General features: G+C 44.1%; 1 protein-coding gene across 2 annotated transcripts in view; it reads left to right on the forward strand.

Annotated features, from left to right (window-relative positions):
- USP32 (ubiquitin specific peptidase 32) overlaps nucleotides 1-20,000 on the forward strand; it is a 941,828-nt gene that overhangs the window by 832,555 nt on the left and 89,273 nt on the right. For both annotated transcript variants that reach the window (XM_069226537.1, XM_069226538.1), the window contains exon 31: nucleotides 16,689-16,992. In XM_069226537.1, coding sequence (XP_069082638.1) covers nucleotides 16,689-16,992 — 304 coding nt within the window. The remainder of the gene's footprint in view (nucleotides 1-16,688; nucleotides 16,993-20,000) is intronic.

A 20,000-nucleotide genomic window follows, 5' to 3' on the forward strand; every position in this document is an offset into this window, starting at 1 on the left:
TTCAGAGTTGCTGTAGTTTTTCATCAAAGTTGGGGCAGGTAGTGCTGTTATCTCTAGACATGTGTTTCGAGGTTCAGCCCTTCATCAGAAGAGCAGAAGTACTAGAGAGCAGAGAAAAGTCATCTGGGGTTGCTGGTATGCTGCCCAAGTCTTCACAGGTCACAATACCACTCCACAGGCACACAGGTGCATCCCAGGTGAGCTTGTCAGCTCATTGGGCCAAAATAGTTGTAGGCCATTTCTGCCCCCACTGGGGCAGATTGGCCTATTATAATCTGGGGTTGCTGGTTTTCTGCCTAAGCCTTCACAGGTCACAGTACCACTTTACAGGCACACAGGTGCTTCCCAGGTGAGCTTGTCAGCTCATTGGTCCGAGGGAGCCTTTTAAAGACATGGGGGGAGGGAAAACACTGCCCCTCATCCCAGCACAGTTCACCCCATTGCATCATGGTAAATGTTGTAAGCTTACTTCAAAGCTGCTGTCGTTTTTCACCAAAGTAGGGACAGGTAGTGCTGTTATCTCTAGACACATGTCTTGGGGTTAAGCCCTTCATCAGTAGAGGGCAGACGTAGTAGAGAGCAGAGAAAAGTCATCTGGGGTTGCTGGTATGCTGCCCAAGTCTTCACAGGTCACAATACCACTCCACAGACACACAGGTGCATCCCAGGTGAGCTTGTCAGCTCATTGGGCCAAAATAGTTTTAGGCCATTTCTGTCCCTTATAATTAGGCCGATCTGCCCCTGGGGGGGGGGGGGGATGGGGGGAGCAGAAAAACCCCAGACACTTAGGCAAGGGTCGCTCCCCGGGGGGATTATTTTTAGGCAATTTGTGACACCCCCCAGCCCCTGGGGGCAGAAACCACTAGACACCAGGGATTTTTTTTTTATACTTACCATAAGGGGAGCAGCCCCTTGGGCAAGGGCCTCTCGGGGTGGGGGCAAAATATTTTTAGGCCATTTCTGTCCCCCTGGAGGCAGATCGGCCTAATATAATTAGGCCGATCTGCTCCTGGGGGGGGGGGGGCAGAAACCTCTAGACACCAGGGATATATATATATTGTTTTATTTACTTTGTGTTTTTATGTATGGGGAGCGACCCCTTGGGCAAGGGTAGCTCCCCTGGGGGGCAAATTGTATTCAGGCTATTTCTACCCCCCTTGGGGGCAGATCGGCCTATTTTTGTTACACTAGACACCAGGGATTGGTGTGTGTGTTTTGTTTGGGGGGGCAGCCCCTTGGGCAAGGGTCACTCCCCATGGGGGCACATTACTGTTGGCCATATCTGCCACCCTTAGGGGCAGATCAGCCTATTTTTGGAAGGCCCATCTGCCCCCAAGGAAGGGGCAGAAAGCCCACCAGAGAAGATTTTTTTTTCAAAATAGGAAGGTGGGGGTATGGCCATACCCCAAATAAATGGGGCCAAAGTTGTTCTGCCCACCAGTGGGCAGATTGGGCAATTACCCCCGATCCACACCCAGGGGGGGGGGGGGAGGGGGTCAGAAAGTCTACGAGATGCCAGGGAATAAAAAAAAACAAAAAATAGTGGGGTGGTGGCTAGCAACCAGTATTGGCCTGGTTATACCCCCATTCCAACTGAAGGGGGTAACAGCTCTCCCCCGCACACTAAAACATCTTATCCCATGGCAAGCAGGAGGATATTTGATTATTTTACGTTTTTGTTTTACTTTTGGGCCATGAGAGCTTGGCTAACTCTCGGAATCGTCCCACTTAGAATGGTGAGGGCTGCACTTTTTGGACTTTGGGACGCTGCCATGTAGAAAAATCCACAAGATCTAGACACATCTGAAAACTAAACATCTGGGTGATTCCAGAGTGGTGTGCTTCACATGCACCCTGCATCATTTTATTACCCAAAATGCCCTGCAAACCTTCATCTTTGCTGGAAATCACACATGTTTCCCACATTTTTGTGATAGAACCTTCTGGAATCTGCAGGAATCCACAAAATTCCTACCACTCAACATTGTCTCATCTATACCAATAAAAATTCTGCAAACTACTCTTTTGGACCTGCTTTGGTTCCCCCTCAATTTCAACATTTATTTGGCTCTTCCTTGTCACAGACACTTGGCCCACCTACACAAGTGTGGTATCATTTTTACCGGGAGACTGAGGGGAACGTTGGGTGGTAGGAAATTTGTCCCAGTGCGCTGATCCCACACAGAAATGTGGGAAAAATTTGATATTTTTTTTAGCTAAATTTGAGGTTTACTGAGGATTCTGGGTAAGAAAACATTGGGGGATCCACGCAAGTCACACCTCCCTGAACTCCCTCGGGTGTCCAGTTTTCAGAAATGTCTGGGCTTAGTAGGTTTCCCTAGATGGCTGCTGAGCCCAGGACCAAAAACGCTTGTGTACCCCCCACCCCTGCAAAAACAGGTAGGTATGTATTTGATAATTTTGATGTGTCCAGATAGTGTTTTGGGGCATTTCCTGTTGCGAGTGCTAGGCCTACCCACACAAGTGAGGTACCATTTTTATCGTGAGACTTGGGGGAACGCTGGGTGAAATTTGTGGCTCCTCTCAGATTCCAGACCTTTCTGTCACCAAAATGTGAGGGAAAAGTGTTTTTTTTTGGCCAAATTTTGAGGTTTGCAAAGGATTCAGGGTAACAGAACCTGGTGAGAGCCCCACAAGTCATCCCATCTTGGATTCCCCTAGGTGTCTAGTTTTCAGAAATGCACAGGTCTGGTAGGTTTCCCTTGGTGCCGGCTGAGCTACAGGCCAAAATCTACAGCTAGGCACTTTGCAAAAAACACGTCAGATTTCAATGTAAAAATGTGATGTGTCCATTTTGCGTTTCCTGTCGTGAGCATTAGGCATACCCACGCAAGTGAGGTACCATTTTTATCAAGAGACTTTGGGGAAAACAGAATAGCAAAACAAGTGTTATTGCCCCTTGTCTTTCTCTACATTTTTACCTTCCAAATGTAAGACAGTGTGTAAAAAAAGACGTCTATTTGAGAAATGCCCTGTAATTCACATGCTAGTATGGGCACCCCGGAATTCAGAGATGTGCAAATAACCACTGCTTCTCAACATCTTGTCTTGTGCCCATTTTGGAAATACAAAGGTTTTCTTGATACCTAATTTTCAATCTTTATATTTCAGCAAATGAATTGCTATATAAGCGGTATAGAATGAAAACCCATTGCAAGGTGCAGCTCATTTATTGGCTCTGGGTACCTAGGGTTCTTGATGAACCTACAAGCCCAACATGTCCCCGCAACCATAAGAGTCCAGCAGACGTAACGGTATATTGCTTTCAAAAATCTCCCATCGCACGAAAAAGTTAGAGTAAAACGTTGAGAAAAATGGCTGTTTATTTCACCTCAATTTCAATTTCTTTTTTTTATTTCAGCTGTTATTTTCTGTATGAAACCCTTGTACGATCTACACAAATTACCCCTTGCTTAATTCAGAATTTTGACTACTTTTCAGAAATGGTCAGCTGTCTGGGATCCAGCATTGGTTTCACACCCATTTCTGTCACTAACTGGAAGGAGGCTGAAAGCACAAAAAATATTAAAATTGGGTATGTCCCAGTAAAATGCAAAAAATGTGTTGGAAAATGGGGTTTTCTGATTCAAGTCTGCCTGTTCCTGAAAGCTGGGAAGATGGTGATTTTAGCACCTCAAACCCTTTATTGATGCCATTTTCAGGAAAAAAAACACAAGCCTTCTTCTGCAGCCCTTTTTCCCCATATGTATGGATACCTCTAGAATCCCTAGGGTGTTGGAAAAAAGGACGCAAATTTGGCGTGGGTAGCTTATGTGGACAAAATGTTATGAGGGCCTATGCGCGAACTGCCCCAAACAGCCAAAAAAAGGCTTGGCACCTGAGGGGGAAAAGGCCTGGCAGCGAAGGGGTTAAAAAGGCTCCCTGGAGCCAGCAAGCTGATGAACTTTAGTTGATTCACCTGTGTGCCACTGAGTGTACTGAGACCTGAGAGAACTTTGGCAGCATTTATAGCAACCCCAGAAAAAAACCTGCTGCTCTCTATCTATGAAGGGCTAAACCCAGAAATACGTCTCTAGATCAGTGGTTCCCAACCTGTTGTCCGGGGACCCCTTGGTGGCCCGCAAAGCCTCCTCAGGGGAGTCTGCGACTGCGTAGATAATTAAATAATATTAACAGATTACGCCCCCCGCTTTCAGTAATGACTCAGTGGGGGGTCCTTGGATTCCAGTAATGATAAAGTGGGGGTCCACAGAAGTCAAAAGGTTGGGAACCACTGGTCTAGAGATATACAGCACTAGATGCACCCACTGAGGTGAAAAACTACAGATGAAGTAAGCACTAATTCATACTGCATTTACCATAATGCACTGGGGCAAACTGCATACTAGAGTGTGAGGCAGTGCGCTCCCAACTGTTTCCTGTTTAAAAAGGCTCCCTTGAACCAGCATGCTGATGAGCTTTTGTTGATACACGTGTGTGCCACTGAGTGGCACCGAGAGGACTTTGGCAGCATTTCCCAGCAACCCCAGAAAAAAACCTGCTGCTCTCTACTGATGAAGGGCTAAACCCAAAAGACGTGTCTAGAGATATACTGCACTAGCTGCACCCACTAAGGTGAAGAACTGCAGATGAAGTAAGCAAAAATTCGTACTCCCTTTGCCATAATGCGTCAGGGCAAACTGCATGCTGGAGTGTGAGGCAGTGTGCTCCCGACTGTTTCCTGCTTTGTGTTTTATGTTTTCCTTGAGAAGCCTAAGGCAGATATCGGTGTCTATTCATCAGTCCTGCATAGTCTGATTTGGAGAAATTGTACCATTTATTGGCAGCAGCAGGTGACTCATTCCCCAACCTGCTCCAGCTTCTTGAGATGCCTACGTGTGCAGCAGTTATACGTGCATCTGGTCTACATTTTCAGTTGCAATAGCATGAGAAAGATCACACCTTATGTGAGTGATTAACTGAAGGCCACAGTGCTACAGGAGCAAAGTTTCACAGAGCATAGAACTACTACTTCCTCTCTTGTTTCCCAGTACAAGAGTTGGATACTTCATAGAGTGGCAGAACGTCTCAGCTATCTGAAAAGTATGCAAGGGGTGCAACAGAAACCTGTCTAGGTTCACATGATGTGTACTACTCTGCCATCTAGTGGGGCAAGATTTTACACACAAAACAGTATCAGAATGGAAAACGCTTGTTTGCTTTTATGCAGGGTAACCATGTAAAAGGTAAGTTACTACATATGAGGCAAAGGCTGGCACACTGAAAAGACACACTGAAGACACTGCAATTTATCCTCGGTTACAGGTAATCATCCATGTGGAAATTGTGGGGTATGTCAATTCACCACCACCACACTAAGGATTGACATAGGTATGAGAAAACCCTCTTGGGTTCAAAGAAAGTTTACCAACTGCAATAGTGATAAAGTGGTCCCCTTGTCCATCAGAGGGCAGACAATTTAAAGAGCACATAAGGGCCATGTGCAGTCAGCACTTCTCACCTTAAGATTCTTCTTTCAGTTCTTTAATGACAAAGTAGAGCTCATATAATAAATCACAAAGCCAATTAACCACAACAGCGGAGGTTTAACACCATCGCACATACAGCTACTTCAAGATGACAGATATTCAGCTGATATTCCACACTCAAACAGGCACTTATTGAATTAAGTTTATGACGTTTCTTTAAGTTTAAATCCTGGACAAAACAAATATGAAATAAACCAAGCATATGGTAACAAAACTCACACCATTGAATGACTGGCAAATTAAGGTTTATGTTTTCTGGATTTCTGAGCCTTGCACCCAACATGGCGCCTGTAGTTATGTACAGACTCTTAAATATACATAACATTGAAAAACTGGTAATCACATGTATCACATTTAGGGCTCCCGGTTTTATGATATTTATTTTTTTCAACATTTCCATCTGTATTTAACCATATTTATTTTTTGACCTTCCTGTTGATATTTATCCATATTTATTTTGTGTTTTGAGAATAAATGGAGTGGTAAAATGGTACATTTCCACATCTATTTAACTGAAAAACATGCAACCATACTTTGCTACCGGTCGTGTTTTAGCAAATTAAGCAGATAAATATAGCGAAACATTACACCCACTGGTAATAATCACCATTAAAATACAAATATATGTTAACATATGTATGTATTCAGGGAAATCTCAATGTAGGAAGTTGGCTCTGTATATACTATTTCAAAGTAAGAAATAGTGTGCACAGACTCCAAGGGTTCCCCTTAGAGGTAAGATAGGGGCAAAAAGAGATAATTCTAATGCTCTATTTTGTGGTAGTGTGGTCAAGCAGTAGGCTTGTCAGAGGTTAGTGTTAAGCATTTGTTGTACACACACAGGCAATAAATGAGGAACACACACTCAAAGACTTACTCCAGGCCAATAGGTTTTTATATTGAAAAATATATTTTCTTAGTTTATTTTAAGAACCACAGGTTCAAGATTTACAAGTAATACTTCAAATGAAAGGTATTTCACTTAGATACTCTAGGAACTTTGAATGAACACAATAGCATGTACAGTCTTTGTAAAAATGGCAATAAGCTATTTTAAAAGTGGACACTGCAAAAATCAGCAGTTCCTGGGGGAGGTAAGTAGAGGTTAGTTTTGAAGGTAAGTAAAACACTTACAAGTCTCAAAGTTGGGGCATAGATAGCCCACCGTTGGGGGTTCAAGGCAACGCCAAAGTCACCACACCCGCAGCTCAGGGCCGGTCAGGTGTAGAGGTCAAAGAGGTGCCCAAAACACATAGGCTTCTATGGAGAACAGGGGTGCCCCGGTTCCAGTCTGCCAGCATGTAAGTACCTGCGTCCTCAGGGGCACACCAGGGGGGTTTTGTAGGGCACCGGGGGAGACACAAGAAGGCACAGAAAGTACAGCCTCAGCTGCACAGGGGCGGCCGGGTGCAGTGTGCAAACAGGCGTCTGTTTTTGTATAGGAAGTAATGGGGAGACCCGGGGGTCACTTCAACGATGCAGGCAGGCACAGGGGGGGCTCCTTGGGGCAGCCACTACCTGGGCTGGGCAGAGGGTCACCTGGGGGTCGCTCCTGCACTGGAGTTCGGTTCCTTCAGGTCCTGGGTGCTGCGGGTGCAGTGTTGGTTCCAGGCGTTGGGTCCCTTGTTACAGGCAGTCGCGGTCAGTGGGAGCCTCTGGATTTCTTCTGCAGGCATCACCGTGGGGTTTCAGGGGGGTCGTCTCTGGTTACTCACGGGCTCGCAGTCGCCGGGAAGTCCTCCCTGAAGTGTTGGTTTTCCGCAGATCGAGCCGGGGGCGTCGGGTGCAGAGTGGAAAGTCTCACGCTTCCGGCGGGAAATGTGAAGTCTTTAAAGTTGTTTCTTTGTTGCAAGAAAGTTGCAGGATGTTGAACAGGGCCGCTGTTCACTGGAGTTTCTTGGTCCTTGGTTGCAGGGCAGTCCTCTGAGACTTCAGAGGTCGCTGGTCCCTGTTGGATGCGTCGCTGTTGCAGTTTTCTTTGAAGTAGGGAGACAGGCCGGTAGGGCTGGGGCCAAAGCAGTTGTCGTCTCCGTTTTCTCTGCAGGGCTACCGGTCACTAATCCTTCTTCTTGTTAAAGTTGCAGGAATCTGGTTTCCTAGGTTCTGGGGAGCCCCTAAATACTGAATTTAGGCGTGTGTTTAGGTCTGGGAGGGCAGTAGCCAATGGCTACTGTCCTAGAGGGTGGCTACACCCTCTTTGTGCCTCCTCCCTGTGGGGAGGGGGGCACATCCCTAAACCTATTGGGGGAATCCTCCACTCACAAGATGGAGGATTTCTAAAAGTAAGGGTCACCTCAGCTCAGGACACCTTTGGGGCTGTCCTGACTGGTGGGTGACTCCTCCTTGTTTTTCTAATTATCTCCTCCAGCCTTGCCACCAAAAGTGGGAGCAGTGGCCGGAGGGCTGGGCATCTCCACTAGCTGGGATGCCCTGTGGCTCTGTAGCAAAAGGGGTGAGCCTTTGAGGCTCACCGCCAGGTGTTACAGTTCCTGTAGGGGGAGGTGAGATACACCTCCACCCAGTACAGGCTTTGTTCCTAGCCACAGAATGAGAAAGGCTATCTCCCCATGTGGCCAGCAACATGTCTGGTGTGTGGCAGGCTGGCAGACACTAGTCAGCCTACACTGGAAGTCAGGAATGTTTTCAGGGGGCATATCTAAGATGCCCTCTGGGTGTATTTTACAGTAAATTGCACACTGGCATCAGTGTGCATTTATTGTGCTGAAAAGTTTGATACCAAACTTCCAAGTTTTCAGTGTAGCCATTATGGAACTGTGGAGTTCGTGTTTGACAAACTCCCAGACCATATACTCTTATGGCTACCCTGCACTTGCAATGTTTAAGGTTTTGCTTAGACACTGTAGGGGCATGGTGCTCATGCACCTATGCCCTCACCTGTGGTATAGTGCACCCTGCCTTAGGGCTGTAAGGCCTGCTAGAGGGGTGACTTACCTATGCCACAGGCAGTGTGAGGTTGGCATGGCACTCTGAGGGGAGTGCCATGTCAGCTTAGTCATTTTCTCCCCACCAGCACACACAAGCTGTGAGGCAGTGTGCATTGCTGAGTGAGGGGTCCTCAGGGTGGCATAAGACATGCTGCAGCCCTTAGAGACCTTCCCTGGCATCAGGGCCCTAGGTACCAGGTGTACCAGTTACAAAGTACTTACCTGAGTGCCAGGGTTGTGCCAATTGTGGAGACAAAAGTACAGTTTAGGGAAAGAACACTGGTGCTGGGGCCTGGTTAGGAGGGTCCCAGCACACTTTCAAGTCATAACTTAGCATCAGCAAAGGCAAAAAGTCAGGGGATAACCATGCCAAGGAGGCATTTCCTTACACTCAACATGTATTTTTTAGCTTCCCATGCTATCTTCTCATCTGTTGTCATGGAATTCATGAAAAACAGCATGGAGAGTCACCCATAAGAAGCACAATTTTCCATATTTTTTCGCTTCTAAAAATAAATACAAATAGGAAACACGTTGTTTTCGGTCTGTATTTATCTGTAAAAATCAGTAAAAAAGCAAAACTGGGAGCCTTAAGTGTATTATATTGCTGACACAGTGCTTTAAATAGAAATATAAACGTCCTGGTGTTTCCTATCCAGGAATATCAGTTTGTTATTAGGAAGTACAGGTCTCTACTATTAAAATTATTGAACCCCCTATTAAAAAATGTAAGTACTCAAATTAAGGAAGTGTAGGTACTCAGTACCTGACGGTCCCTGCTCATTTAATAACTAATGACAAAAGAATGGTTTCTGAATCGAGATTGTTTTCATTCTAGCATACAATTAATTCAGATAACTAGGTTAATCAGATTGTTTAATTTGGTTACACCCTCTTGACTACAGTTCCTCACTTCCCCCAGTTTTTGCCCATATGTTGGTATATCGTGCCAAGATTCTCCCCAGAGAAGTGCAAATGTTATCTGCTAAGGGCACAGTTGTGGTGATTCTGAAGATATTTATTTTTTTCCAATACTTCTTGGTTCCCAACAAGGTAGGTAAACAAGCCGTTCTTAGATCTCAGGAAGGAAAAGTTCATGATGATGGCACTGATCTGGCTCTTTTTAGCCTTTGATCCTGAAGACTGGATAGTGTTCTTAGACTTGGAAGACAACTGCTTCCATGTGCTAATACAGTAGTCCCACAGGACGTATCTCCACTTTGCGGGGGTCAGAACATTTTCAGTTTACTTTTGGCCTTATCTTGGCCTCTTGAGTGTTCAGAAATATCATGCCGGTGTTTGCAGTTTTGGATTTGGTTATCCTATACCTTGGCAACTTGCTCCTGAATGTCAAACTCACCTCACCTATCCTCCAACCACCTGTAGGTGACTGTTTTGTTGCTGTGCACCATGTTAACAAGCAAAAATTCCACCTTCAGCCTGTGGAAAATATTCTGTTTATAAGAGCATTCTTGGGCATGGCGACAGAGGTCTTTCTGCCCCTACAACACATTTGGGACATTCAGACTTTGTTCTAACCTTGATGGTTCTGAGGCGTCTTGGGCTCTGAACTAGTGCATACTGCTTGTCCCTCATACTCCTTGGCACAAGCAAGCTTGCCTTTGAAATCTTTGCCTTCAGTGGGCCCAGCACCAGACACGTCATTCAGGCAAATCAGCCTAATATCTGCAGAAGTAGATCATAGATATGAACCTGGCATGCATCAAACCGTTCTCCTTACCCTGGCCAAAGCATACTGATGTGTGTGTCATTTCTGGGCAACAGGGTCGTGTGTCTGTTAGGGAGATCAGAGGTCTCTGTTCACCAATGGAGCTGTTCCATAAAATCAACCTTTATGAGCTGTGCATCATTCGGCTTGCCCGCAAGGCTTTTCTGCCTTCTGTCAGTGGCAGGTCAGTCCACAACAGCCATGTAATAGGTCAAAAAGCAGGGTGGAGTAGGGTATTGTGTCCTCTGATTAGATACTGTGAGTCTGTGGCGGTGCCTGGAACCTCACAGAATCCCTATGACTGTCTGCCACCTAGCTGGTTCACTCACCATCAGAGCAGATGAAGCCAGCTGGCATCATCTTGTCAATCACAAATGCTTCAGCAGTCAAAAGAGGTGCAGGGCATTTTCACTTTGGAAGGACCTGCTGTCCCAGAAGCAGAGCAGAGTTCTGATTTGAAACCTCTACAATCTACACCTCTATTCGTGACAACTGAGTCGGATCAATTGAGATGGTTTAATCCTCCACAGAGGTGGTGGATATTTTTGGCTTCTCGGATACCATCTGCAAAGTACATTTATTCTGGCTGTTGATCTAAATGTGTCACTTGGTGTGAGAAAAAGCAGCTCTATCCTCAGGCTAAACTGTCTGATGTCCTTCAGTTCATTTTATCTTTGGCTCAGCAAGATTTTGTTGGGGGTACTGTTAAAGGTCTTTTATTGAGCCTTTTTTCTTTGCCTGGTCGGCCCACTTTATTACAATCATCCTTAGTAGTGCATTTTGAAAGGTCTTTCACAATTGTTTTTCCTTGTGCTCTTCATTGTGCCGCAGTGGGATCTAAAGTTGGTCCTCACTTTTCTGATGTGTACTCCCTTCAGCCCTGTGCACAGTTGTTCTCTGATTTCTTTTTTTTTTTTTTTACATTTTTATTAGCATTCTTTGTAACATCCCAATTACAGTTGTCTGCGCAGTGGCATCATGCATATATATGAAGTAATGGCATCATGCATATATATGAACAGTGATCCCATCACAGGGTTACACAGGATAACATATTCAAGCTCAGAGTATACTGTTCAGTTCTTGTAAACCATAATACAACTCAACAATAAGTCACCAGTCATGTGATGCCTCCTACAATGTGTTAATGATGACCGTAATGCAACATGTCCTATCCAGGCGGGGTCCATATCAGTTGCAATGGGGTATATCGTACACAGTTGTTTTGTGATGCTTTTGACCCTCAAGGCCATATTTCTTACTGTCATTACTTCTGCCATCGAGTCAGTGAGTTATAGGTATTATCAGTTCAGGCTCTGTATAGCAACATTTTTCCTAACAAATTTGTGCTGCAGACACCTGCATTCCTTGTTTCAAATATTGTGTCACCTTTTTATATGGGGTAGTCTGTCACTCTTGCCTCATTCTTCTTTCTCGCGCTCCTTTTTGCTCACTTTCTCTCTTCCCTGACCAAAACTCCCAGCATACTTCAGGGGTGGGGTGTGGTCCTAGGCGTGGATATCCACCAGCTGTTCTGTACTGAGGTGATTCTGAGCTCCCTGATGGTTGGGGCAGATTTCTCATAGGTACCAGGAATTAAAAGGCCTAGAACCCCTTCGCTTACCTCCAACAGTGGCATGATTTCCAAGAGCGCATGACCCGCTTTCAGCATGGCTTTCTTCAGCTGTGTGCAAAAGAGCTTAAGATTTTGCACCTTCTATACTATTCAGGCACATGAATTGTGCTTCCTTCTGACTCCAGTGGACTTTTTAAAAGGCTACTGGGTGCCCCTCAGCCTAAGGGCAGCCATGTGGGGCAATAAACCTTCCACACATGAGCAGCAGGTCAAAGTTCTGTTATCGCGGGCCCACTTCATTGATTCCAACAGGATTTGCAACATTCTGCTCCTGGAGGCAGACTCCAGTCACCAGTATTTACTACTGGTGATTCCTTGACCTCCATATTTTGATGAGGAATTCCTTCAGCCTCCACATAATCTCTGCCACTACTAATTCCTCTTGGTTTTAGCAGTGACTTAATTGAGAGGCTCTGGGCTTGCCCTTGTGCCCACCTACAGTGATCGTCTGATCTGGAGTCATAGTAGCACTCAACACGCCCAATCCCCCCCAGTAGGCCATTATATTTGCCTCTCTAACTAGTCACCTAGGTCTTGTGCCTCTGGCAGAATGAATGTGCACAACAACACAAGTTCAAAGTGCCCATTCTAAAGGGCCAGCGCAGAATCAGTCTCCTTAAGCAAGACCATCATCCACTGGTTCTGTAAGAGAGTGAAAGAGCTGGTGTCACCAGCCATGGAGATGCTCCCAAAGTCCAGAGTAAAAAATCAAGAGTAGGTGCAGGGTTAGAGCAGTGATGGACCTACTGATTTCTTCCATTTTACTTCTTATCCCTCCCGGCCTGCGCATGGGCTTAAGAAAGGAGGTGAAGTTTTCTGTTGTTGCTGGCATACCCACTCGGCTTAGTGGTACCACATTATTCTTCACCCTTTACTGTGACCAACAGAACCTGACCACTGCTGGCACCACAGCTGGGTAGCACCCTGGGCAGTACTAAAATGGAAGCTTCTTCAAAAACAAGGATGCATAGTTTTGTGATTTAATGCCACCCAGGCCTAGCTTTCCCTGTACACCTCTTCAATGTCAACGTCTACCTCCAGCAAGAGAGTCATAGTCCCCCTGCAATGCGCCTACTATCTTCTGGGACCTATGATCAGTCAGCTGATGCAGCACTGAAGTTAAATCACTTAGCCACACAGCCCATATGGCAAATCTTACTAAGTAATGACTTAGGGAAATATGTACATTCATAAATAGGGCTCCTGGTTTTATGGTTATTATTGTTATTATTTTTTTGACTTCTCCATTTGTATTTATTCATATTTATTTTGGATTTTTTCAAAAAATTAAGTGGAGCGGGTATATATCTACATGTATTTAACTGAAAAAATGGGCCTGAATTCTTGTTAGGTTTCAGTGATATAAGCACACTAAGATGATAAAATATGCACTTATGAGAAAATATTCACATTTTAGTATCAAGGTTGTGCATATCTACTGCTGTTTAAGGCACTTTACTAAAATCCCTTTATTTCCCCCATACCTGTCAATCCACATTGCTAGGGGCCTGGCAGTCATGTTTGGTGGCATTTTAAAGCACTCAAAAAACAACACAGTTTCCATTTTTATCCACATTTAAAAATAAATACAGACAGGAAAATACATGGTTTTCTGTCTGTATTTATCTGTAAAAATAAGTAAATAACTGAATACCGGGAGCCTTATTTATAAGCTATATTAAGAAAGGCCATTATTCATTCAATATGTGGATTTCAGCCTAGTAAATTGACAGCTCCTCTAACCTTGGTGTCATGCTGTAAACAAAAGTTACAGTTGAACCAAAATTTAAACATAAAACACAAAGCTAAAAACCTTGTACACTTTACCCAAAGAGAATAGGGGAGTGCCCTTTAGCACACAACTGAATTATAAGAATTTAGGTGGCACCCCATAAGTGGCTGTGCTATCTGTGCACAGATGACAGCCTGTTAAAGCGTCATTCTTGAAGATTCCTTTCTAATCTGTTTCTTCTGTGGGGTTAACAAATGTCTATCCACAGAAATGTGAGACTTCAATTTGGTAATGGCATTCTTTATTATTTACTTTGGCTCCTCGTTTTAAAAACTGTTTTTCACAGCCCTAAATTGACATAGGAAAGTTTGTGACCTTGCTTCCTGACGAGGTCATTGTAAGGGTCAACCCAAATTTTCTTTATAAATTGATGTTGCCTTTCCATGTACCTGTGAAGATTTCATTACCTACTGTTCAACTCTGTAAAGAAAGAGACTGTTTACATTTTACAGGGATCTAATCTGTGAACTACAGATTACACGACCAACTGTTTGTGGCTTTTCCATGGCACAGACCAGGACAGCAGTGATGGGGTGAACAATTTGCAGATGTCTAGGGTTTAATCTAATTAGAAGCAAGACAGTGGTCCTTGCACTGTCAGGACCTCTAAAAGAAGGCAACTTGGTTGTCACTTCCTAGCTTTATTAAAGTGTTGGCTGCACCTGCGGAAAAGAACTGGTAATTATCTTTCCTGTAGTTATTGAACTAAGTCTCATATGAGGGTGCATAACAGTGGGTAATAAGTAGCTTTTACTGCCCTGCAGGTGTGGGAAGTAAGGCCTACCCCGAAATCCCAGCCAAAATAGGGAGGGCTATGGAAGCATAAACATCCTGTCATCTTAATGTCTGGGTGAAAAGAATGGCACTGTCCACTACAAGGGCTCTCTTAGCCTCTTAACTAGTGGGTTCCAGCCTTTAGCTGTTTGGCCTTCACTCTCACCAAAAACAAGAGGAGCATGGAGCTATCTGTGTACCAGCCGCTGCTTTTGAAGAGACTGAGCGAGCACTTCTGAAGGATGAAGATGTTTTTTAGCCAAATAATCAACTGAGAGGCTTCCCACCAGTAGCACTCAGTATTTTCACATATAAGGAGTCCTGGGAGTTGGCCAGCCACAGAGTGCTCCCTTTGCAGGTCTGCAACTTTACAGCCAGCAAATGGAGAATTCTGATTGACCGTCTTGAACCATTCCACTCTAGGAGCAAATAAACCTTAGTACATTGGAATGTTGGGAGCTCCACCAGTCGTGGCTCGCAGGGGCTTTAAAGGGGTGGTAGGGGGGGGAGAGAGAGGTGGGGGTGGGAGGGTGTCGTCGTAATAAAATAAAAACATACCTGTTGTGCTACGCCGTGCCACTCCTTCGTCCCCTCAGCAGGCACAGGCTCCCAGCCTGCCCTGTGGCCAGTCCTAACGCTGCATAAAAGCAATGTTTGGATTGGCCAGCGTGTCCAGCCAGGGCACTCCAAAGGGCACTCCAAGGCAGACTGGGAGCCTGTGCCTGCTCTCTCCAGGCCAGCAACACAGTGCCAGGTTGGAGATAGCACAGTGCGCAGGTGTGTTTGGCCCACCCGAGACAGCCTGCCAAACACACATGTGCACAGAGGGGAGTGCACAGTGCACTCCACCTCATCCCCACCATCCCCCATGGCCCAGGCCCTTTAACAACGAAACGATAATAAATGTTGCAGCTCCACTGAAAATAGTGGAGTGCTCTGGGCTTCTAATGGCTGGTAGAAGCCCAGAGCACCAACATTCCATTGTTTTTGTTCACAGCTGTTGCTGTGAACAAAGGACTCACGAAGCCCGAGGGGATTTCAGTCTCCTCTGGCTCTGTGAGGCTTTAGTTTTATTTAGCAGAACATTCTGCACTCTAGTAACGGAATGTTCTGAAAGCCTTATAGCCTTTCGTAGCTGGGCTATACTGGCATTAAAGTCCCACTCTCTTGTTAAAGTCCCTCCCCTTCAGCTTGGGCCTTTAAACCTGGAGCAGGCCTTTAATGGCCAGTATAGCCCGCTACAGCAGGCTACAAGGCCATATTTGAACATTGGAATGTTGAGAGCTCCTAAAACAGTGGAATAGTTCTGGGCTTGTATTGACTGGTATAAGCTTGGAGCTCCGGCATTCCTTTGTTTGTCTTCATCTTTCTCCCTTTTTAGTTTAAAACATTCTACCCTTAGCGGGTGGAATGTTCTTATTGCCTCATAGGTCTTCTGCTTCAGACTATACCTGTTGTTAAATGCCTTTTCTCTTGTTATTGGTTCTCACCTGCAGCCCAGGGCTATAACTTGGATTCAGGGCCTTAAACAGCCAGTATACCCCTGTGGAGACTCTGAAGCGAGGCCTATTTTGCATGAGTTGTTTGTGTTCTCCATACCATCCTGCTGATGTGATCATTGCTATTAGAGTCGTTCAAAGATTTAACTCTGTGGGAAGAAGTAGCCATTGAGGGAACCCGTTACATATCCTCTAGTTTCTAATGGGTACAATATTTTCATACAGATACCTTACTGCTCACCTGCGTCCTAGAGTCTGAGGAAGTTTTCACTTCTTTGGTAAAGTTTTTTTACCATTTTAATTTTGGCTGTCATTTTATCTTTGCCTCTGAGGAATGGGGAAGAAGTTATGCCCAACCGAAGCCTTGAGTGTATGTATGTGTATGCCTCTATAAACCAAATTATGGCAGTCTGACGCCGAGGTGAAACTTCAAATCCGGAATCTACAGGAAGATCGACTATCCATCAGAAGAAAGTAACGCGCCTGTAATAATTAGTCTTGAATATAAATAGGTACACTATGAACTTTAATTTGACAATATTTTTACTTCTATTTGGTGAAGACATTATTTAAATGTGCAGAACAATATTGAAAATGAACTCTGAAGTAATCATTATTTTTGCAGCACAAAGTCATAGCTACCCAATTTTTTGATGTGCTTGCCGTAAGTTTTGTTTGTTCTCTCATGACGTATTTTTACTGTTCACACACCATTTATTGTGTAGCTAATATTGCACTTGATTGTACCATGATTGCATTCAATATATGCTTAAAGTGTTATTTTTCTTCCCATCTCCCATTAGATAATTCACTTGAAGAGATTTCAGTTTGTAAATGGTCGATGGATCAAGTCACAAAAAATTGTAAAGTTTCCAAGGAAGGGTTTTGATCCTAGTGCCTTTTTAGTGCCACAGAATCCAGTGCTGTGCCAACGAAGGCAGCAAGCCTCTGACTCTAACGTCCACACAGAGGTTACAGTGGAGCTTCGGTCTGTGCATGGGGAAGTACAAAGAGGAGATCTTCAGAATGCTAGCAGCACCGGTGAAGGCGATGTGCTGAATCGGATACCAACATCACTTAGTGGTGGCTTAGCTAATAATATTAAAGGTATGTATTAAGTCCAAGAAACGGTGGGGGGATCTGCCATTCTCACAAGAGTCCAAACTGAGGCTTCTGGTTATTAGGTTTTCTTAACAACTTTTGAATTGGTATTCACTCTTTGCTAAAGAGTTCTAAGTGTCTTTAATAATTCTGCCCTTAGGTATTTCTGCCTTTTATTCTAGGGAAATATTTACACAGACCTTCTGTACCAGTTGGTATTGGAGTTTAACTGTTATCCATATGTTACTAAGATGACTGATGTTGGAGTTTTGTGCAATTGACAATTTTATTTATTTTTGTTTTTGTCTTGTAATGAGGTCCATTTTGACCTTTTTGTACAGCTCAGAATAAATTTTGCTTAAAAGATCATATATCTTTCATCTCCTTCTGAGCTGCTTTCTTTAAACCAAGAATTCAGCATTACCATTTCAATGGACTGTCTGGATATTTTAGACAGGGTTTACACCAGTATTCTGTTAAACGAAAAGTGGAAAGGTGGACGCTTTCTTGTACAAATAACTGTTTTACTAAACAGTACTCATCTTTACTCTTTTACATTTTAAGGCCTCTTTGTTGAGTTCATTGGGCTCTGCTGGTGGCCTGTAATAGAAGTTACTGGTCTGTCGGTATTACAGGTTGCATGTTAAATCTGTAGGCCTGGATAGTTTCTCTCAGGGACACCAATTTTTTTTAAAGCAGCAGATATCTCCAGGCAAAAATGCAGGCACGATTGGGGAATTACAGGTGGAATTGGATGTAGGTCAGTGCTTATAGGGGACCTGTTGACCCAGGGGTATGTGACACCTACTGAGGAGGTCCCCAACTGTTTAGAAATCTAATTACAATTATCAGATTAGATTAATAAAGTGTATATACATAAAGAGGCATTGAATTGTGGGAGCAGTGCAAGTATAGCAAATTGAATCTAGTATGAGTGATCGGTGGCCTTAGCTAAAAGTCTGGTATGTGTTAACAAAAGAAAGCATGCATTAAGAGGGGAAAAAAGTGATATGCTAGCGTCTAACATGTTGCTTCGCCTTAGATATAAACATACATTTGAAAAAGCTCTAACCTTCCCAGTAAAATGTAAATTTCAATTTGGCATATTTTCGGTTTGTACATTTTATTAAATATTTCATAATTTGTGTATTTGATGTATACTTTTTTTTTTTATCTGTTTGAGGTTTAAAACATCGAACTTGCTTAGGTGGGGTCTCTGGCTTGCAGTAAATATTCAGTGGGGGCCGTTTAAAAATGAAGAACTACTGTGGTAGATTAAATTTCCCCAGTAATTTCCCTTTTCTTAGTGGACCCTTGGGGTTCTCAACTCAAAATGGCCCTATTTCTATGCACTCAGAGTTAGCATTCCATCAAGTAATTGTACCACTGGATTCCGAATTAGTTGCTACATTAGCGGGCCACTCATGATGATGGCCTTAATGGTAAAGAACCATTAACAACTGGCTGAAATGAGGTTGGTGCAGTGCTTAGGAATATGCCCTACATTGTAGCAATGTAATGTAGGAATGAGCCCTCTTCGAAGAGATCAAGCTAGAGGGCGTATTGAAATATTTTACACCAATCTTTGTAATGCTTGTAGCTCTGGATTATCTTTTTCTTTCCTTATCTTCATATAATATTTGCCGTGTTTAGGTGTAACCAAATGAAAGTAAATGTGGTTAGGAGTGCTGTGTGCGACCTCTCGAAATAGCTTGAATTATAGCATTTGGTACATACATGCTCAACAGTTCGTTATTTGCTCATCCTTGTTGACTTGGCAGCCAGATGACAGAGTAAAGCAAGTAGTTTTTTATATTTCTCAGTGACAGTAATTGTTAGAAGTACTTTTAATCCTTTAATTACTAAACATATGTTCTTCCAAGGGCAGTTGCTGGGGGTGTTGCTTTTAAGGTCTTTGATACCTACATTCACTTTCATAGTGATATATTCCACAGTTTCATCCAGCAGGACCGAAGATGACCAATCACTAGCTCCCATCTTCCATGACAGCCTGTACTCCCCTTTGTTCTCTCCTCTTTTCTCTCTCTCTCCCCCACTCTTCCCCACATCCCACGGGGACCGCATACATGTCGGACCTACTGCTGGGCTTATAGCCTATCGACCACACAATTTGTTAATTAACATATTGAACATACTCATGTGTATACAAAAGAAATGCATGGAACATGAATCATGCAATAATAGCTCACTGGAGCTATAAACAGCCCTGAGGACGTCATTGGCGAATTCCAGATTACAAAAGATGTGTTAGCTGGCTAGATTCAACTGTAGAAGTTGTGGAATAAAGAAGTCTTTGGATGCACATTACACATGAAGGGCTACTTTGTAATTTATTAAAGTGCTTGTAATAGTTTTCTGAATTTTCTCGACTTTGTCCTACTTTAGAGGACCTAGGTGGCTGCTTTCCTCCCCTACTGAGAGGAACTAGACGGCTGCTTGCCTCCCCTATTGATTCCCTTTTTGATGCACTTCAAAGAGTTTGAGTTACAGAGATTATTTTAGAGCAGGGATCTCCAATCATTTTTGTAGTGAGATCAGTAAAAATAATTGTGAACTACAGAAGGCTGAGCAACTTGAGCATTGATAATAGACTCCCCATGCCCAGCTACATTGACTTTACGCCTAATGTACATAGAATCTGATAGAGACTTCTAGTTGCAGATTCCTTACCTTTGAATTTCCCCAGGCGGCAGACTGGATCCAGAGAATTTTTCTTCGAGCAGTACCCCTGCGCGCCGTCAGGTGGTGTCGGACAACTCTGCGGGCGTCATTGGCGTCGTACTCACTGTGATGACGTTGCGGTCGTATATAGGCACCACCCCGGCTCACCGACCTCAGTTCTTTTCTTTCCACGCCAGCCTACACACAGATCCGGAGAAGAGCTACCTCAGTAATTTTTTGACTACGTCGACATTTTTGTCGTAGTTTTTACGACTTCGGGGATGCATTGAGGGATGTCCCGCAAGACCGGATTCAAGCCCTGCGACTCCTGT

The sequence above is a fragment of the Pleurodeles waltl genome, chromosome 3_2 (genome assembly GCF_031143425.1).
Source record: "Pleurodeles waltl isolate 20211129_DDA chromosome 3_2, aPleWal1.hap1.20221129, whole genome shotgun sequence".
Lineage (NCBI taxonomy): Eukaryota > Metazoa > Chordata > Amphibia > Caudata > Salamandridae > Pleurodeles > Pleurodeles waltl.